The sequence below is a fragment of the Talpa occidentalis genome, unplaced genomic scaffold (assembly GCF_014898055.3).
Source record: "Talpa occidentalis isolate TD23 unplaced genomic scaffold, MPIMG_talOcc4v2.1, whole genome shotgun sequence".
Classification (NCBI taxonomy): Eukaryota; Metazoa; Chordata; class Mammalia; order Eulipotyphla; family Talpidae; genus Talpa; species Talpa occidentalis.
The window spans coordinates 142,008,131-142,030,470 of NW_026555331.1; the positions used below are offsets into that span (position 1 = coordinate 142,008,131).

The 22,340-nt window shown below is 39.6% G+C and overlaps 1 protein-coding gene across 1 annotated transcript in view; it reads left to right on the forward strand.

The window, feature by feature from the left end:
- EXOC4 (exocyst complex component 4) overlaps positions 1-22,340 on the forward strand; it is a 668,442-nt gene that overhangs the window by 508,370 nt on the left and 137,732 nt on the right. The window contains exon 12 of the mRNA XM_037513395.2: positions 6,936-7,072. Within this exon, the coding sequence (XP_037369292.2) occupies positions 6,936-7,072 (137 nt within the window). The remainder of the gene's footprint in view (positions 1-6,935; positions 7,073-22,340) is intronic.

The window sequence follows — 22,340 nt, forward strand, 5'->3', positions numbered from 1 at the left end:
CCTAACATCAGGAATCTGGAGTTGATTCCTCGATGTGACTTGTGACCATCTGGTTCCTCCCTCCCGTTGTGCAGCTATAGTTTTATTCTTATGCACAAAAAAGTAAATCTGGATGGTGTAACTTTACAGCTCCCGATGTGTTCATTTTCCTGTCAACTTTCATCTATTTCTTTTAGTGCCAATTGATAATCTTTACCGGAGGCAATTATTTTATTAGAAGCTGCAAAATGATTTTCTAATTCTGTTATTTCTTCTACATCCCTTACCTGGTATTCCTTCTTCAAGTATGGCTTTCTCTCCTTGCTTACCCTGAAATATAGTTCCCACTGAATAGATAGTTAAGTGCATAATTTTTTCTCTTAATCAATTTTCAAAGAAGAATTTGATTTGAAAGTCACCTCATATGTTGAGTTTTTTCTGACTCTCTCTGCATTGATTTTTCATGTTTTCCAATAAATATGATCAACTACAATAATTTATTCTGTTTGATGTTCTAATCATCAATTTTTCTTCAGAGGGAGTTCAGAGACCTAGATTCTTGATTTTGAAGTATCATATTTATCTTTTGATAGGCCCTTTAACGTTTGTTTTGGTTGTTTTTCTTTTTTAAAACCAGAGGATTAGACTGTGGCTAGCCATAGCTAGTTTTAGCTCTAGAATTAAGATTCTGAATCCCACTATCTAATACCATATCCTGTTTCTCTTCAAGTACAAGAGAAGGCTCCCCCCCCACCCCCCACCGCCCCGCCACTGTTTGCATTCAGGCCTTCCATAAGCAGCCATAGCCCCCTTCCAATCAACTCTTTCTCCACCATTTTTCAAAAATAATCTCTCCTCCCACCTTCTTGCTGTAGACAGTCAGCTCGCCCCTTACTCCCAATCTTGGCCTACACCTTTTCTCTCCCCTGAAATGCTGCCTTCTTTCTGTGTACCCAAGTCTTACTCATCCTCCAGACCCCATTTTAGGTTCCCCCACTTTTTCATTCCAATGCACCTTTTTTATGCGTTTATTTGAATCTTCTCTTTGTAATATCACTGTTTCCTGTCCTAAATGATTTGATCCCTACTAATTATCCTCACTCCTTGGAAAAAATCACTATACTTTATACCAACAACATTGTTTGGTACTAAAAAAAAAAGCACTGCTAATGTTGTCATTACACTTCTATGTCCCTCCTAACATGTGATTCTATTTTGCTGAATAGCAACCTAAAAGCACTTATGAAGTGTGTGTGTGTGTGTGTGTGTGTGTGTGTGTGTGTGTGTGTGTGTGTTTTGAGGGGAGTAGAGTTGGGAATGCTTCTTAGTAGTATTAACCTGCCTATTCATTAATCTATTTCCACTTTCTGGGTACCGTAGATCAAGAGGAATAGATGACCTGGCTATAGTGTTATGCTGATTTGAAGTATATGTGTCAACAAATATTTCTTTATTGCCTAATATTAGCTAGGGAAACAGAGATGGCCCTTGGGATCTCGTGGTCTAATTAAGCACAACTGTTGTATACTTCTCTCCCCTTTCCTGCTATTTTGTTTTGTTCTGTTTTGAATATGAAATCACAAACCTCATAAAGAGCCAGCTGTGCTTACAGGACAAGTTAAACACAATTTTTATTCAGCCAGCAATGATTCTCTACCCAAAATGTTAAAAAAAAAATCATTAGTATTTTATATCATATACATTTTCTAGGTTCTTAATTGGCAAATAAATTTTATAATTATGGGAATTTTAAAGGGATACAGTTTTTCTGATTGCCCCCAAATTTGGCCTCCTGTTTTCTTTACATAAGCCTGTTTATATATTCTACCTAACTCTTTAGCATGTCAAACAGAGCTTCAGAATGTGTTTCCCTGTTGGTTGTATATTTATTTTTTTCTGAATAGCAGAACCTTTGAAATTATCTTCCTATACTTGGAGTGGATTATCTTTATGAGAGTTGTGATTAGTGACACTAAATTGGATTAATGTGTTGCATTTTCTTGCTGGAGAAGCGGAAGAGAAGGCATATTCACAATATGTATATACTATGTATATTGTCCATGTTGTAAAAAGGACTCTGTCATCTAACTTCAGGCTGCCTTTCTCATCCTGCTCTCATCACACACACACACACACACACACACACACACACACACACTCACACACTTTCTCTCTCTCTTACTTCACCTCAGCCTTAAATAACCACCAGCAGTTCCTAGTCCCATGCTAATCCGTGTTCATGCTCCTCCATCTACCTGAAGTGCTTTTTTTCCTCCTGTTTGTCCATCTACAAGTTGTTTTTTGTCCGTAATGACTTAGTTCTACTCTAAGTTCCTCATTCTCACCATTCTCCCTTCCACCCCTGACCAGTGACCTCTTCCCTCCTCTGCAGCTCTATGTACAATATACAGATGCCCGGGCTAGCTGAAACCTATGACCTTTCATTGTCCTTATTCATGAACCTGCTTCTCTCCTCTGTCAGCACCTGGTGCCTCTGGAGGGCAGGAATCTTATCAGGCTTTGTATCTCCTACAATTAGCTTGGTACTTGACACATAAAAATATTCACTTAATAAATATGTATCTATTTAATCAATTAGTTAAATGTCCTGCTCTTTTCCCAAACAACTTCTGATCCTTTTGAGCAACTTCTGATCCTCTAGTGGTTGCTGGTAGGATTACCAACAGCACTGCTATGTCTAAACAATTTAAAATACCCAAAGTGAAAACCATTAGAGTGGCTACTCACTAACTGATGATATTCTCAAATAAGCTTTGGTAGGGATGATGATGCATTTTCACAAAAGCTGGACATAGATCATTAAAAGTTGAAATTTAACAAGCTTAATAGAGCCAGCAAGAACAGCTAGGGAGGTGGAAGGAACCAATGCTTGACAGGACTGGTGATAGGCAAGGGCAGGGACTGAGAAAGAAGACATCTCTTCCTGCCAGGGCTACTCCTTATGTGACCTTAAGCATTCATTAGGCCTTAGTGTTGTGCAGGAGGGAAAACTTTCCCCACCCACTCTGGGTTCTTCTTGGACTATCTGAATAATCAAAATAATGTCAGACAGATTAATAGGGAAAAATTTAATCACAAGCATACATAGGCATGAGAATTCCAAAGATAGTAAAGCAAAATGGAGCATAAATATCCTGAGCTAAAGAATGGTATAGGGACCTGGAGCTTCAAGGGGAGAGGAGAGAGACTCTCATAATGGGGTGGGGGGGTCATATAAGGGAGATCAGATACTCTTGTGATTCACTGCCAGATAGATGGATAGGTAGATAGATATATAGACACATAGGTAGATATTCACTCAGAAAGGTTATTTCTGGTAGTAACTCTAGTTCTGGGTAAAACTCCTAATTTACATTTTTATCGGTAGTTAAGAGAGTGGTAAAAATTTCTCTTGAAACTGCAGACCTTAATTGAATTCAGCTCAAAATAATCCCCATGACAATGTGGTGCATCTTGTGGAGGCCTGTCTTTTACAGTGTCCTCATCACTGTAAACAGAGACCTGGGGAGCGTCATTCCCAAACCATGTTCTGGAAACACTGCCTCAGCCAATGCGAAAAGCTAGGCTGGGAAAAGTGTTTTATTTACATCAATAGTTAGAGGAAGATTGAACTACACGCACCTCTTTAAGATTCACAATGACAGTAGAGCATTAAAAACATGCTAAGTTCCCCAGTAAGGTAACAGTGAATTTTCTTCAACTTGGCATTTCCCAAATTACTTGAGCTTGGAGCTAATTTTCTGGACTAGTAATATTAGCATCGTGCTCACAATCCCTTTTTGGCAAATAGTGGACAAAGTCTGCAAGGTCCAGTCCTCTCATTCGTTTGTTCATGCATTCATTCATTCATTCATTCATTGTGTTTTGAACAAAATTGCTGCTCCTTATACACCCTCTTCCTTATTTTGGATTGCTGATGTGTCTATCTCTATAATAAAGTTCATTTATTTTTCAGAGCAATGGTGTTTTTTTTAATGCATTAGCTACCCAGGGATTTTTTTTTTTTTTTTTTTTTTGGTCCTTTCTCATACTGCATGTCATGATCAGATTTTATTACCTGGTAATAAAATGAAAGAAATGAGAATTGAGTTGTTTCTAAACAAATATCAATCATTTGTGATATGTTTAATAGAAATTATGATGAATAAAATCAGGGCTTTACTTATTATGAAGTCATTATATTCAACATTGGCAAATCCCAAATTAATAAAAGTGAATAAATCATTTGCAATGCCAGAGACCAAATAAATAAAAACAGGATTGACCTTGTTAGAAATTTGAGATTTTCAATATTTATCTGTCAGAGCCACTGATTTGGAAATTGTTATAAATTCTTTAAAAATGAGAACATTTTTTCCCTGTAAAAATACCCATCATTTGGCAAACTACAGTGTCATTTTCCTTGAAGAGAATGTAGTGATTGATTATCCAGAGTGCTCCCATGACAAGGTAAACCAACCAAATAGCTGGAAAATTGTATGTAATCATATAGCATCACAGAGGCTCTGGGTTGAGCACAGCCATTGGAATTAAACCATGGCATTCTAATCACTCCCTGCAGGTTCTTCCTGTTTACCCCAAAACCTTTATCTCTGGGGGATATTCCTGAGTGCCTGCAGTCTCCCCTTCCCCTCTGACTACATCAGCACAATCCTTACCATCCAAAAGCACTGGGGTAAAGAGCAAACTGACTCCCCCAAAGAGATCTCAGCATGCAAAGATGTCTTTGGCTAGCATCCCTACATGCATGTCGTTCGAGAGGATTATTTGTGTGTGTTGGTGTTAGTAATACTGTTTATTTTATTACCAGTAGCATCCTAAAGAGTTTGAGAAATTATAGCCAGGTGAGGGAGTGCAGAGGCTGGGAGATGGACAAAAGAAATAGAAGCATGCCGTTCTCACTTTGGAGAAGTTAATCTTATCAGGGAGAGAGAAAGGGAGAGATAGAGAGAGAGAGAGAGTCTGTCCCCCCATACCTGTCCGTGTCCATCCTGAGAACAATTAGACAGTATTTCCTAATGTGGAAGACTCATGCATCGATTGAATACCAACCTGGGTGATGAGGGTGAGTAGAGGAGCCATCAAATTATCCTTGGTTATTAAAAGGTGAAATTAAGTGATAAGCCAGGACTGGCTACCCCAACCTGCCCCCAAGGTGATTATCAATAGCGTCATTGGAAATGGACCCAGGTCCTTTCTCTCAATAATCTGAGTAAAGCTCCCTGTGTGCCTCTTCCCTGCAATGTTTTAGACTTTAAAGAGGCTTTGTTAGGATGGCAAGGCTACTCTCTATTAATTGCCTTCCACATGTTGTCGGATAGTCTGTGTTGTGACTCCAGAGGAGGATTTTAGATTCTTCTTAGCAGCATGGGGACATGTAGCCAAGCAGAATCAATTCCTGTCACTCACACACAAATACAGAGGAACGGGATTATGGATCAGGGTGAAGCTGCAGAGCTTTAATCTTAAAATCAATACAGAGAAGGAAGTTGAACTTGTGGGGATTCTATAGAGACTGTAATTTGGTTTCCTATGTGGGTTGCCTTACAGAATATAACTGCTCCTTCCTTTTCACCTTTTGATTATTTTACTTGGAGGATAGAGGTGGGAAAAGAGAAGGAAAGAATACAAGCAAATAATCTTGAATTAGCATGCAATGAAAACTCAACACACTCGCTCATCCTGCATCGTGTTGAGAAAAGCTTTATACGTTTGTCCATTCTTTCTGTTTTTAGAAGAAAAAAATTAACCAAGACCCTCTACCCAGAGTCTGCATTTAAGCCTATTAAAATGCCTTTGATTATTTCATTTTCAGACTGGGGAAAGAATTTTTTTTGATGTTTACTTTTATGGCAAAGCCTAGTATAGCTTATGTGATTTTATATAAATTAATACATATTCAACAGGTCAGTTATTGGCCAAAGGATTTCAAGCATCTGTGCATGTAAGTAATATTTATGCCAGTTTAATTCTTCTGAAAGAGGCATGGACTGGTAGCTGAAACAATTCAGTCTTATTCAAAGATTTAGAATTTATTAAATATGCCTACTTTTCATCTCTAACGCTGATTTGTATTATACTCTGTTTCCAGCTGTAAGATAAAACGGGCTTATTAATTTCTTCCCATAATTTTTTCAATTCAGCTTTAAAATATGTCTGAATCCATATGGGCACTGTTTCTACAGTGGCAGCAATAGGAATGATCGCATGAAAACATGATTGGGTTGGAAGAGAGTACAGACGTAGCTCTAAGGGAGAATGATGTCATTAAATGGGGAAAAACCTGCCACCCCTGCTTCGTTTACTTCTTTGTTTCTATTTAATCTTTAAACTGGGGGTGATTTCAGGATTCAGCTGAGAGATTGGAGTGTTGAGAGTATTGAATGAGCTAAAGCACTGTACTTGTAAGAACCCAGTAAATGTTCATGATAATCATGATTATTTTGTGAGTCTCAAGCCAGGTAGCATATGCTGTATCTGTGAAAACATTCTATAAGCTGTGGGGCACAATGCAAATGTTAGTTGTTATTCTCCATAGATTGATGGTCTTGAAAATGTTAAACAAATCATGGAAGTCCTTTTCTTTGTTCTGCGTGTCCTTTGGTCTTTAATATCAAAGTAAAGTCCTGCAGGTGATAAAGCAGGCTCCAAGCAATATGCATTTTCTTTTTTAAAAGCCACAGAGATGTCTGTGGATGCCAGAAATTCCCTGCAATCGATTAAAAAATCCCACAGAGAATAATTTCTTAGGTCTCTGCAAGACTAGCACCGTCTAAGATACTTACGTATTGTTTGTAATCAGTATCTTTAAATGTTCCATCCTCCCAGGAAAGCTCAGCTTTCTCAAGTCCTTTCACTTGGCCTTCCTCATGCCAGCCATCCCTCAATAAATAAACTCATGAATTTCCATGTTCTCTCTTTGTATTCTTTTCCAGAGCACAATCATTGTGGAGAAGACAGTGCAGGACCTCATGAATCTGATGCATGACTTGAGCGCATACTCAGATCAGTTCCTCAACATGGTGTGTGTGAAGCTCCAGGAGTACAAGGACACCTGCACTGCAGCCTACAGGTAGAGCTCCTGCTGGGAGTGGAGGGCAGTCACCTGAGAAGCTTACCAGCACCATAGTCGGTGATAGTGCTTTTGTAGCCTAATGTTCCACCACTATGGAAAAGAACCATCCCTGAGTTTGTCAAGGGGCCTGATGAGAATATAGGTCGTGGAAATAGCCTCTGAGACCCTGGGATCATCTGCTTGACAAAGGGCATGGAAGGAAGAAGGGGACAGAGCTGCTTAGGACTGGCATGGGGTGGCTTAAATGAGGTGTCATGAAAGGAAGTCTAGATGGTAAGATTTATCTTCTAGGAAATTCCAGATCTTGACTAGTCCATCGGTGATTCTAAGCAATTTCCAGCTTGCAGTAACCCTTAGTAATCTTTAATATGTTGGAGTTTTTTTTTTTTTTTTACCCTACTACTTACAGATGTTTTGCTCCTGATGGTAGATCTGTAGCTTTTCTATTGTCATGAGAAGACAGTTACATCTGTTTTCAGCATCAGTGGAAATAGAAAACCATTGTTATGAACTTGAAAACCTTTCGCTTTCCCCTGATTTCTTTTCTCTGGGCTCAAAATCTCTCTGGGTTAGTAGAAGAGATCATCGCACTTCTTGTAAAAAGCTAATAATAGGAACAAATTATGGTCTGGTTGACAAGACCTGAAACCATTAGGGAAGAAAAGGATGTATAATCAAATAGTACATCGATGTGATATATAATTAAGACTGGATAGGTAAAGTATAGTACATAAGTGGTACTGCTTGTACAATACAGAAGATAAGAGCAAAAGGAATAAACCCAAGAGAGAAAGGGCAGTCAGGGTCTGGCAAGATTATGCAGAAGGTGAGTTACGTGCTGGACCTTAGGGAGGTGAATGAGTTTTAAGGAGGTATAAAATAAAAAACAGGGCATGCATGGGTGGAGTAGAAATTGTGACACAGTTGTCTGATATTCAGAGAGAAAAATAAGGAGGAAGTTTGATTCGAACTGAGTTCCTAAGAGAAGGCAGTAGGAGATAATGCTGAATGAAAGAAGACCAAATAAAAAAAGTTTTAAAAAATTAGATTTGAAAATTTAGATGATACGTGGTAGATGTGGCGTCATTTTAAGTGAACCAGGGAGCAGTGTGAGGAAAGATCAGTGTAGCCATGGAGCACAACATAGGTTAATGCTTACCCTGTTTCAGTCCATCACTAAGGAGTATTTATCCACAGCTGCATGAACCAGTTAAAAGAAACCCAGTCGTCTCATTGGGATATGGACGTGCACTCATATATTACTTCTTTTGTTCATTAACTATTCATAAAAAGCAATATCATGTAGGTTAAACTGATACATATAACCAATAATTACAATTGTGTGCTAAATAATTATAAAGGCAATTTAAACAAAGTATGTTAAAATTTAGTCTGTTGTAGCAAAGTTTAGTTCAATAATTTAAATTATTTAGAATTTACACAAATACTTTTTACAGAAAACTGCTCTAAAGTAATAATAAAATACCTTCAAGCGTGAAGATACATTCTATTAGCTAAAATTCACTGAAATAATAATTAAAAGTGAAAATATCCAGCTGTTAAATAACTTATTCATATGTATTTTAAATGTAAAATAGTGGGTAACAAATCCCAATGGTATTGAGAATGCACTGGATACACTGATAACCTGATTTTAAAATGTCAGCATTTATAATATTCCAAAATTATATCTGTTGTGCTCATTTCAATTTATCCTTAATTTATACTGTCATCTTAAAAATGTGGGAAGGAGTTTTTCCAAATTTCTCTTTAAGAGATATACAAATAAAAAACTTTAAAGCCACTGCTCTTGGCTAGTCATCTAAAATGGATATTTCTGGGCCATAAAGTATTAATTTTCAGTTTTTCAAAATGAGGCTCCAGAATGGCTATACCAATGTTTCATGTACCAGTGAAAATCAAACACATTTTAGATATTAAAGCCTAGATATTCAAAAATTAAATATTTAAAATCTATTGCATTTTAATAACATAATTTAAAATTTTCTTTATTTTAATCTCCATTGAAATTTAAGCTTTTTTTTAAAAGCAAGGTGTGTCCTCTTTTTCTTTTACTGCATTATGGAAATCCAATAATTTCTAACAAAAAATACTAGTGAAAATTATAACAGGAGAAGTTATGTAACCTGCCCAAGATACAGTAAAATTTACCTATTACTGTTGTTCTTGTTATTTTGATAGAAATCTTTTTAAATTAGTGTGTCTTTGCTTCTTATTTATTGCAGGTCTTCTTTTTCTCAATTATGGTCCTGCTTCTCAACATACCAAGTGATGGGAAGCTCATAACATCAACAAAGCCAACTGTTCATTGTTGAAGTTTCTCATTTTGAAACGCTGTTCCCCTGCTCATTGGACTTGGTCCTGATTTTTACTGGAATGATTCCAAATCAGATTAATCCTGATACATGTGACAATGGCTATCACGGTCCATTTAGTCTTTATTTTTTCCTTTAGACTGAACATTCTGAGTTTCCGAAATGTCCTGGATATACAAACCAGCCCAGTCTTCTTTCTTGCATTGCCCACTAGCTTGGCAGTGTCAGTTTCAAAAGGAGAACTACAGACTGATTCCAGGGCCCAGGGGTGCCCTTTGTCCTTCTGCAAAAAGCATGGCTTTCCTTCTGCAGGACTCAGTCTGGTCCCAGTACTTCTTATCATATCCTCCCTTGCACCTGTCAGATAGCTATTGACTCCCTGATCCAAGACCACCTTTGTGGGCACGAAGAAGTTAATCAGTCGTGAATGACAACTCTATTGAGTTTACATTCTTGGTAGAAGTAGGAAAATAGGGGACAAAGAGCTCAGCCAGGGTTCTCTACAGCATTAGTTTATGACACATGACGTGGTCAGCGTGGGCAATGGTGACATGCTGTGGAAGAAGAAATTACTTAAGGAGAGCAAGAAAGACTCAGCGAGGGACACAAAGTGGGAATGAGGAAGGTTTAGGTAAAAGGAGCTGAAGGGAGGAAGGAACCACAGCAATGTCAGAGACAGGAAAGAGGAAAAGGAAGAACAAGTGATGAATGTTTGGGTTTTCGAAAGGAAAGCTGAGTCAAAGCAAAGAATCTTGAATTGGGTTCTGGGAGCCACTGAAGGTGAATCAGCAGGGAGAAGCTGGGACAGAATGTGCTTTAGGGAGATTTTTCTGAACTTTGTGTAAAATGGATGGAAAGACCAGAGTGTGGAGTTAGAGGGGAGAGAGAGGAGAAGCAGAAGGGACAGATCAAGAGACAGGAAGAAGGTAAATTCCTCGGATGGGCCTGATTGGCTGTTAGAGGGTAAGGAAATGTAAGAAGAAATACTAGTCAAAATTAGCCTTATATTTTCTATGCTGTGTTTTTGGAGACATTTTTTAACTTAAATTCAATATCTCAGATTTATCCCTATATTAAATGTTATTTTTAGTTAATCATTTCACTCTATTGAGATATTTTTGAATCCTTATTCAGTCATCAAAAAATCTTAGCTATTCCTCTAAGTTCTACTGCATTCTTGATTTTGTAAGCAATCTCTAGAGTTTTTTTAATGTCATCAAAAAAAAATGTTCACCAGAAAGGCTAGGTTGAGAATTTGGGGAGCACACATCTTGAGACTTCCTTTGAGAGTAACATCCATTACATATTACATATATCACTTCAGGAGTACATGTGTTTGTCTGGTGATGAGCCTGGACTTGAGCTCAACATCAGGCTCTGGAGCCCAACTCTGAATAACAGCTTTTCCACCTACCAGCTAAGTGACCATGAATATTACTCAAACTCTCTGTGCCTTGTGTCATCTGCAAAAAAGGGATGAAAATAGTTCTGTGCTCATGGAGCTGGTTTGAAATGTGAAGTCTTAGAACTGTTTTTAGCAAAAGAGTAAGCTTCCCCCAAAGGATTAGTATGTTATTTTGATAATGACAACAGTGCTGATAACAAAAGTGACCTTTGACTTTTACCACCATTCCTGACAGTGCTCCCTGCATCTCCTCATTTGTCTATAAGAGCCTTGTTAAATTTCTTGCTGGTGTCCTCCCAGTCCCTATTCTTTTAGGCAGGTAAGCTTCCTTCATGTCCCCCTAGATGGACAAGTACAAGCCAGCTAAGGACAATACTAGGTCCTCCCAGCCCTGTACTTTTAGGGCACACTGCTCCCCACTCTGTCAAACTTTTAGAACTCTTTTTTGGTAACCACACTTGTCTTGGATGCCTTGCAAATTGCCCATGGAAACAAGGTCTCTTTGACCTGAAGCCATAGTTACCATTTCTTCACTCAAGTCAACTAATTGCCTAGTTAGGAAAGGAAAAAGATCATGTGACTTGTTCTTTGTGAGATCATCCTGGTCCTAGTGAGTACCACTTCCCAATTGTTTACAAACCATTTTGAATGATTTCTTCTAGAGTGTTGCCTGTTCTTCCAAACTTACTCAGTTGCTTTAATTTTCCTTCTTCTATGAACATCAAGGACATTTGCTCTCAGGCATTGCTCCCATTCTGCCAGGATACCTACCTATAAGATGATCAGCAGTGATTCTCTGATTCTATGCTGGGAGTGACTTCAGTACCCTAAGGTCCTTGCCTAAATATATTAAACCTGCCAGAATAGTCTTTCATCTCAGTAACTGTTGGTGCAGTTGATTAGTCCATCCTTAAATCAATTTATTTAGTTGGTTTGGAGGATTTCATTCATTCACCAAATGTTTACTGAATTCTCACAGAAGAGTTTGTAGGGATAGCAGTGAGCCAGACAGACAAAATACTGCTTTCACGGGGTTATATTCTATGGGAGAGGAAAAGAAGAAAGAGACAGTAAATATAATACATAAACAAAGAATTTTAGGTGACAATAAGTAGTATAGAAAAAGAAATGGAGTGGGGTGAGTAGATTCTGGAGTACAGAAGGATGTTGCCGGTATAAATAGTGTGCTCCAGGTAGATCTTGTCAAGTTGAGGTTTGACGAAAGGCTTAAGAGTTTGGGAAACTAAAGAAGTTGTTGGGAATGAGCGTCCTGCAGAGGTCCAAGGCTCTAGGCAAGAGAGTCGGTGATATTTTTCAGCAACAGCTGGGAGGTTAGTGTGGTTGGAGGAAAGTGAGCAACGAGGAGCTATCAGAAGCATGTCCAAGAGGGGCCAGAGATGAGTCACATAAGGCCTTATAAAGCACGGCAGAGGTTGAGTTCTGCCCTGTGTGAAATAGGGAATGATTGATAATAATCACAAGAGTTGTTTCTATGAACTAGTAGGTGTGAAAACTGGCTTGATGGAGGCTTAAAAGAAATCGATGTAGGCTTAAAAAAAAAAAAAAAAACGGGGAACAGCAAAATTGTAATTGAGGCAAAAGTTTTACTCTGAGTTTTGCAGCAAAGGGGAGGCTAGTAGCTGGAGAATTGAAGCCATTGAAAGGGAGTCTTACGGATTTTAAATAGAAGAAATAAATGCAAGTTTGTGTTAGAAGAAAATTGTTTAGTAGAGAGGGAAAATTATTGATGTAGGAGAGAAAGAGGTAAATTGCTAAAATGATGTATTAGCCTAGGGGGTAGGGCTGAGATGTCGAGCTCAAGTGGAGTGACTGACTATGTTTAGGCAGAAACATAAAGAGTTTTGTTCATATGGTCTATCTTTTCTATAGAAAGTGAATAAATTCTCTGTCATTGATATTTCATCATTCTGTCCAAACAGAGAAATTGGCTCTCCCTTGTACTGCTGCTTCTTGGGACATTGCTGTTGCTTTTGGTTCTTGACATATTGTGATCATCAGGAGTGTCTCAATTCCTCCCTCTAAGAGACCATACCACTTTGATAGCTCTCCTGGCCAAATGCCCTGAAATGGTGCCCACTGATTGCGGCCCCCTGGCGGGGCATTCCACATATGAGGTGATGATATCTGTCGTGATCTAGCGCAGGAGCTGAATTACAGGCCCAGGATGAATTTATCTCAGGATTGGGAGCAGTCATTCTGTGACGCTCTGAAGGGGAATAAATAGAAAATCATTCATAGGTTGTTACACAACAATGCGTGTGCACACACACCCCCCACATAACCCCAGGGTGCCTTTTGCCTGTTACTTAATCAGGTTTTTCAGACTAGGGAGAAAATATTTTCTTATTGTATGAGTCTGAAGATGCAAAGTGTCCTTACTTCCTCTCTTCCCATTTATTGCCCTCCCCCGGATTGGCACCTGCTGAGGAGTAATTAGGCCAGTCCTAATTTGGACAGCCAAATCCTGATTACAGTGAAAGGAAAACAGGAAATGTTCTAGTTTTGCTGCCAGCAAATGAATGACTTAAATAGAAAGCCATATACAATTCAAATGATCCGAAATGATATAACATTGGGCATGGAGGAAGGGAACAGGGAGACTGCAATCTGAGTCTTTCTCAGCAGATATCTTTCAGAGACACGCTCACATCCACAAGCTCACAATGCCCTCTGCCGAGAGCGCCTTGCTTGCTTTCCCAGTTTGCTGGGAGATCCAGAGCTTCGGCTGGGAAGTTAGAGAGCGGCAGCAGGTAAAATGCATCCCACCTTTCTGTGAGAAAGACTCCCTCTGAGAATTCTCGCTCTGGAGAAAGGCTGCACGCTCCTACTGATGCCACGTTACATGCTTTGGGTAAAGAGAGGTGATCTGAAAGGAAAGCAGGGCAAGAAGTCTTCTCCTTAATTAGTCTCGTCCCTTGGGGCTTTCAGGAAAACTCAGCTGTGGATGCTCTGCTGTGCTGTATTAGTGAGTCAGGCAGTTGGTCCATTAGTCTGCTTCTTCCTTGCTGAAGGCGTATCTCCCTTTGCTCGTTCGTCCTCTTTGTCCTGAGATACACCCCGGAGCTTATGGGTCCCCACATAGTCATTGCAAGATTGGAAATCGCAGCTTGGTTTTTGTTGTTGTTTTTTTTTTTTTTTTAAGTTACTGTCTGTTCCAATTTAGCATCTGTTCATGGATCAATTATTTTGGGGCCTCTCTGCCTTGAGTTGGGCCCTGTGGAGAATACAAATAAAACACTTTATAGCATGGGGAAGAGGTTGAGAAATGAAGATGATTAGAGTAGGCAGTTTGCTTTGATAGGAATGGTAGGAAGAGGGAATTTTGAAATCTTCCCATATTAGGTAAAAGAATACTGTCATGGGTTTTGGTGGGGCGATGACACAATCAGATGGTATTTTAAGTACTCTCACTGGCCCCATCGTGTTAAATATAGTGACTAGACACCAGAGCTGTGACAGCTCACTTTCCGTTTAGCAAGAGACTCGGGCCTGCAGAAAGGAGTGCCTCATTCCCTGCCTTGCTGACTTTGCCAACCTAACTAACTTTGAACCACCCAAGAACCAAGGACATATACCAAGACCCTCTACCAGCTCCAAGTAGAGCTTGTCGTCTGGTTCACCTCTTGAAACTATGTTGTACCCCCCACCCTTTTGCTTGCTTAACACTGATATACTCATTTTTATTTAATATTGAAGTGATACTGTAACAGGGTGGTCCCCAGGAAAGTGGGAGGTTCCCTGCCCCACCCAAGGGAGGGTGGAGCTGAGCAGGAAGAGGAGAAGCTGAAGAAGAGACTGAGGAAGGAAGCAGGATGGAGCCAGGAGACCTGGAGGAGGCGCATGGAGCCTAGAGACATGTGAAGAAACTGCGCTTGTCTTTTGGTCGTGGACTGGGTGACACAGATGTGGGTGAGACCCGTGGGGAGGTGACCATGGCAGCTTTTATCTTGATGTTGATTTTGCTCTTTTCCTTCTGGGCTTGTCTGGTTGTTTCTGACCCTTTGCTGTGGGTCCCCACTGGAAGGTGCTTTAGACTCATGGCAGGCTTTGGGGCCTTGCTCTGGGCCATTCCCATTTGGATGGACTTTTACCCACGAGGGGACAGGTAACTTTGGGTGCTTCACTTAGAAACTAGACTCTTTGCCTTGCCTGTATTGTTTCCTAGTTTTATTAAAGTTCCTTCCCATTAAAGTCTCCTATGTTTTGTGTTGATGTGGCGGATGGCAGAACCCATTTAGAATAGGCAGGTTTGCGGGGTTTGGGCTGCCCCTCTCCCTGTCCTATAAAAATACAAAAGAACATTCATCGAATATGTATAGAATCTAATTCACAGAGCACATTCAACAAGTGAGAGGTCTAAGATGTGCTCCTATAATTTCTTAGGCATAACTACTCTGGAATTCATCCCACTGTATTATAATTTAAGATTTTCTCATGATGAATGATTTGATCAGTCGCTGGTGTCCATGTTCTTTCTCTCCCTCAAACATTGTTTTTCAGCTCTGAGTTCACCGCAGAGTTATTTTGAGAGATTTCAAGTCACACGTGCTAGATTTCCCATGTTCGGTCCACTGAGAGTTGGGGCTGCACAAGATTTTAAAATTGTTCCAGAAGTGGTTCTCATGTGTGTTACTGATCTGAACTCGGAGCTTTTAGAAGGAAATGACTGTGTCTTTTTCCACATAATTTTCTCCCACAATTGCAAGAAGTCTATACATAAAAGTCTGTCCCTCACATTGATTGATCAAGTAAATCTTTTTTTCAGCACACATTTGGCTGTCGTCCTGGCCAAAGACAGATGCTGTCCACCTAACCAGGTGCCCCACAGGTCCCACAGCAAGTAGCCAACCTCTACCTCTCCTCCAGCTCAGTCTGTCATGACCACATACGAGCAGTCTACTGCAGTCACTTTGTTGAGATTTAATAAAGACCTGGGCTAGCATGGAAATACACCTCAGTGGTCACTGTGCAAGGGACTTTGTAGTTAGTAACTCATCCAGTCACAACAGTTTTAGAGATGGCATCCTCCCAAGTTGACAGATGAGAAAACAGCCTCCGAATGGCTCCGAGCATGGCTGAGTATATATTCCCAGAGTATAGCAGTGCTAGCGCCTGTGTTAGAAATCCAGTCTGTCTGACTTAAAGCCCGCAGAAGAAACAGTGGAATTAGAGGGGACTTGGGAAACATGAAGAAGCTTTCAAATAATTTGGAGGGACAGGTAGACTCCAGAACACTCGATCTGATATTAATGCAGTCTAACCCTGATCAGCCCCTTGGCCATGGGCAAATTCCCTAACCTCTTTCCCTTGACATTTCATCTGTTGAAGGGAAATAAAACAGTACCTAGGAGCTGATATGTGTAAAGTATTTAGAAGAAGACCTAGTTCATAACAAATGCTAAAAGAGTGTGAATCAATATTATTGTTTGTTGCTAACTACTGGTGGTGGTGTTTCTATTACTTACTTTTAAAGCATTCCCTCGATAACATTGATATTCAGTAAGAAGATGGCAGAAGAAAGATATTTGTATGTTATTTCCCTGCTGTTTTATGCTTCAGCAGCATCATTCATTCGTTCATTTATTCCTTCAATCTGTTACTTTTACTATGAGGCACTCTGGGGGGCAGCATATCCTAGGACTAAGGGATCCTACACAGAGAAGCAAGTTATAAAGGTGGCACAAACTGAAAGCTTAACGGGACTGAGCTTAGTGTAAGGAGAACAGAGTGAACTCAGAGACTGAGTACTGAGTGAGATTGGGCAGGTGAGGGTCCGATCATTTGGGTTGTCTGGATGCCCCGTAGACTCTCTTGAAGCTTGAATGCCCTTCCTGAGCCCCACTTTGGAATGTGAAATTGATATCTTCAAAAAAAAAAAATCCTTCCCGACATTCTAATATGTAGCCAGGATTAAGGGCCAATGGGAAGAATCTCCAAGTAAGGGAATTTGAGTTTCAGTGTTGTTTTTTTTTTTTTTTTTTTTGAAGATTTATTTATATATGCACACAAGAGCTGGGGTACAGACCAGAGGAGTCGGGGGGTGAGAGGATTCACCAGAGACAGTGGGGAGCAGAACAGGTGGATTGACTGAAATACACTGCTGAGGGGAGCAGCGGGTGAGTCAGGAGAGGTCTGCTGCATCGTGTGGGTTTCTCCCTGGCCGGCCGGGGATCAAACTCGTGCTACAGAGGCTACGGATTGCTTCATAATGCGGTGCTTTATCTCTTGCGCCACCAGGGAGGCCCTCGACTTTCAGTCTTAAGTGCAATGAGAAGACAGGCATTTGGAATGGAACCAAGAGTTTCTGGTCTGCTATCATTTGAAGATAAAGATATTCCTATTTAACTTGTCATAAGAAAAATCTCAACAATGACCACAGAGACAAATTTTGTATCAACTTTCTGGATACCATGTTACTAATTATTCTTGGTTTTTAAAATATCTAGAAGTTATGGCCTTTCATTTGAGTGTTTGTCTATGTAAAAATTATTATTAAATTATTCCCAAGAGTTAAGCTTTTTTAACTTCTCAAAGTCCCAATCCTATTCCCAGGGCCTCTTGCATTGTTTCCCAAGAACCATGTCCAGAGTTACCACATGTCTCTTGAGCGGTGATTCCTAGCTGAAACGCACACCATCCTAAAGCCACCATCCTCTGACCAGCATTGATTGTGATAACAAAGATACCCTGGTGATTCTCTTCCCTATTCCTGTTTATTTTCTTCCATCTTAAGGAATTGGGGAGGGGGGTGGGTTGCATTTGTGTTTGTTTTGTTTTAATCAGCAACATAGTGCTACATCATAGATTTGTATGTCTCTTTGTCATTATCATTGTGTTGCTGGACATTGTACCGCATTTTGGTTGGAGAGAGGTCCAGTCATCCACAGGTGAAATGGGCTACATCAGCTTACTCTGGACCAACCTTGTCCAGGGTTCATTTATCTAACTTGGCTCCTAGTTTTTGAAGTGTCTGAAAGATTCAGTCCTCGAAAGTAAACATCATGCCCTGGCTGTCACCAAACAGTTGAATACAATTAGTCCCACCTGCCCCTGGTTGTTTACCTAATGAAAGACTCAGCACCCCAGCTGTGTCCAGGGACCAGGCCCACTTGCACTTTCCAACTGTTCCAGGAGGATCAGTGTACAGCAGAGCCAGGCGACCGCAGCAGATGTTTCCTGAATGAGATTCACTCAGCTGTGTCGAGCGGGTGGGCCCTTCTCCTGGCAGCCTTTTCACCTGTTCCAGGAGGGATACCTCTTTTCCTCTTCCTCCTGGGAATGGGTACAAATAGTTACACAGATGGCTCTGTCTGTGGCCCGTTGAGCTGTGAATTAATTAGTAGATTATGGTTCTGGGAGTGGTGATGAACCCTACTCCTCTTGTGGAATAATTGTTGGAGATTTAGATATCCTCTTTTAAGGTTACTTGCCTATGACCTGGAAGTTTTTGGCCCACATAATCTAGCTTATCACAAAATTATCAACTAATAAATGCAGCTGGTCAGGATGGAAATTGCCTCTTGAATATAAACTTCCCTGTTGGATAATTGTAGGGTATTTATCAATGCTCGCATTTCAAATGACAATATTTGAAAATTCCTTTGGGAATGAATGTTAATTCCATTATTAATTAATCATTTTTCATTGAGAACAAAGTACAGGTAGTATTTTATCAACTTTGCATTTCTGTTTTTGATGAATGAATCTATAAATATTAACAAAAGCAGTAATGTAATATTGAGTAATTATTGAATTGAACCAGTCTTCAAAAAATAAGTAAATACTGTGAGTACCTGTAATGTGGTACCCCTTAAGCTAATTATTTTTCATTCCTGTTAGTGCTAAAGTGAAAACTTCTAGAGCTCCCACATCTGCAAAGCTCTCTCACATATACAGACCCCCAACTCTGGATTAGAATGTGAGTTGTAGTGTGGGTCTAAGAGGAATTGAACTGCCCAGCCAACGTTCTTTCGAGTTATGGACCCTGAAAGTTGAGGGTTTTTTTTTTTTTAATGATTTCTACCTGTCACAAAGCAGTATTCTTCTTTTGATTTTTTCAAAAATTATTTTAAAATGCCAACACTGTTCTTAGCTTACAGGACTTACAAAGATAGCCAGCTTGGCTCTTGTGCCATAGTTTGTCCAAACCATTTTACATGACAAAGTTCTAATTGGGAAGTTAATAAGTATAATTGTGATAACTATAATTGTGAAGATATATACTTACCAGTATATTTACTTTCTAATGGGAGAGATTATTGTAAACTGACATAGTCAACAGTTTTCTCTCTTGTTGTAGAGAAAATGAGACTTTGAGAAGACTGCAATACTAGAGCACCTAGGAAGTAGTGGAGTGGAAGAGATGTCTTGTCCCCTTGGTTCATATGTATGTTAATTTGTTATGAGTCAGGACCTTTTTCATGTTGGCTATTTCCAGATGGGGCATACCTGTATTCATTACTCTGATTTTTATTGAATTCGAAAGTGTGGGGAGAGCATGACAGAGTGATCTGTCATTTAGTTAAAATAACAAAAAGCTTGATAGCTCAACCTGCATCATTTAATGCAGAGAAGTAAAGGAAAACCACTAAGATGCTTTTAATTTCATGTTATCTAGATTCCTAAGGCTGAAGAGGGCTTATTTTTACCTCTGGTTCAGTTTTTATATACTTTCCAATAATCAGGTATTGTGGTAAGCAATAAATAACAAGATCTGTTGAGAAATCAGCTCTACCCTCAGAGAACTCCTCATTCAATATGGGATCCCAACTTGCTAGGAAGTGTAGGACTAGTTAGAGGTGTGTGCAAGGCAGTAGTATTTACTCCTGCGTGCTCACTGGAATCATCTGAGAAACTTCCAAAAATTCTGATGGTACCTACCTCCAGAGTTTCTGATTTATTTGATCATGGGTGTGCCCCAGGCATTCGGTTTTTGTTTTGGGTTTTTTGGTTTTTTGTTTTGTTTTTTTTTTTTTTGAGTACATTTGTTTTTTTAAGAAGCTTCTCAGGTGATCCTGATGCCGGTGTGCACTGTTAATTTAGTCCTTGAACCACCACAGGTTCTTGTCCTATGAAGCCATGAAAAGGAATTCAGACATTTTAGATAAGTAAGCCAAGAAGAATGAACTTTGTTTAAGAAAGTAAAGTTTATTTAAAGGAAGAAATAAGGACTCACAGATACGCTGTACTTGAGAGGGGCAAGGAAATCGTCGAGGGGATATTTAAACCTTTTTTTTCTCTATACTAAAATTTTCTCCTAGTTCCAGCTCTTAAATTAGAGTTTACCTCCCCTGTCCAAGGTCTTATTCTCTCAAGTTTTACTGTCTTTGTTTAGTCCTTCTGGACTTTCTGACCTCATCTGTGGAGTTGGCTAGCACTTCTTCGAATTTATTGTCATTATCTCAGAAGCCTCTTCAGCTCTCCAGAAGTACCTGCCTGCACTGTCCCTGACACTGCCTAATTAACCCTGACTTGCCTTGGGACTACCATTGTGTAGTCCAGGTGGCTGACCTCTGGTATAAAGGTGAGGAGACACAAAAAGCGAGGCCTCTGCTGAACTAACAGAAGAGATGAGGCAATGCTTGATCAGTAGAGGCAAGTAAAGAGGATGAGAACACGGCTTTCTAGTCAGAGATAATACAGAGGGTCAAGAAACACTATACCCCAATCAAGAAGCTTTAGAATCCTCATTATGGATATGTTTGGCCAACACAGTCAGTCTTTTGGCTGGAAGTGGTGAACAGAGACAAAGGAGATAAGCAGTAGCAGATGGGGAAGCTAAAAAGGTAGATGTTCATGCCTTGCTAAGTTTGGACTTGGCCTATATGGAATTAGGAATCAGTGACTTTTAAGAAAGAGAATAATGTGATTGTATTCATAGTTTAGAAAAATGGCTCTTCTGACTGGTGTGGAGTTTTACTAATGGTCTTAAAGTTCCAGGCAAGGCGCCCAATTACAAGGTTACTGCCAAATCCAAGTGAGACATGATGAGGATCTAAGTACAGGTTAATGGCAGAGAATCTGGACAGAAAATAACAGATTTATAGGAGACTAAGGAGATGGGATTGGCAGAATGTGGTGACTATGGGTGATTAGGGTGACTCTTGAGTTCCTAATTTGCATAACAGGTTGGATGGTTGAGCTGTTGACCAAAATAGAAAATAGTAGGTATTTAGTGGGAGAGAATACAGTGGCTAATAAAATGAACTTTTGACACACTTTAATTTGAAATGGTATTGGTACTGTAAAGTAGAATTCTCCAGCAAGCCAGTGTATATACAAGTAGACACTTAGAAGAGAAAGTAGTCCTAAAATGTATTAATGTGGGAATGGTGAGAATATAGGGGTCTAGTCTGGCAAGAAAGATAGCCCAAGTGAGAAATGCAGAATGCTTTTGCAACACCAATATTTAAATTATGGACAAATGAAAGGAACCATCACTTTGGCTAGGAAAAGATTAGGGTGGGAAAGGTGATTGGTTGTAGAAACAAAGGCATGGGGGAGCATTTCAAGAAGCGGATAATCAGAAGTCCCAGATCCTTTAGAATAATCAAAGAGCACACAGAGTTAAAACATGCTCCTGGGCGTTTGGAGCAATTTCACAGGAAGAGTCCTTCTAGAACTTCGATTACAATTGATGTAAGCCTGAATTTTGACTCCAGTCAAGAATGTGGAATGAATAGATTTAGGAAGCCCTTTTCCTACTCCTAACACATTGAAAGTTCAGAGGACATTGCATAGCTTTTAAAAAGTATTTTAAATGTATAGCCAAATCAAAATGGAAGAATTCTCCTGATGCTTCCAATGAAAGTCATAGCAACAAGCAAACATTGGAGTGGCTCACCAAGGCATCAGGATCACTTGTAAAGGTTGTCTTGCTCCATCCAAACTGCTATAATAAAATGGCATGGACTGGCTGCTTACAAGCAGCAAAAATTTATTCAGTTTGAGATCATTCTAAAGATTGCACCCAGTACCCAAAGTCTAAAATTTGATTATGATATTAATCCATAAATAGTTCAGAAATTATGCACGAACTTAAAGGGGGGTGGTAATAGGAGATACCAGTGAATAGTTTCAAAGGTTTGAAGGAAGAAGATTCTTGAGTCTAATTTTTGTATCTCTGGCCACAATTACTGCTAGAAAATTTTCACTAACAGTGAATTAGAATATTCTAGAAATCAACTATGGTACTCTTATTTATTCTGGCTTACTTTCAGAAAACCAGGACATTATTGCGCCCCACAACATGAAATCACTTTGTCTTGAGTTGCGTTTTTAGACTTCGATTTGTTTTGTCTGCACAAATTAAATCATCTGTTGGGTATAGCAGATTCTTATCATGCTTTATACATACACACGCTATAAATACTGGAGATTTAGAAGTGTGTGATGTCCCCCAGTATAACCCTTACACCACATGACATCCCTGCCTGTGATGGACGGGAAACCTCCTGGAGTCTTGATCATCTTCAGAGGAATAGCCAGCTAATTAGCCCTCCCT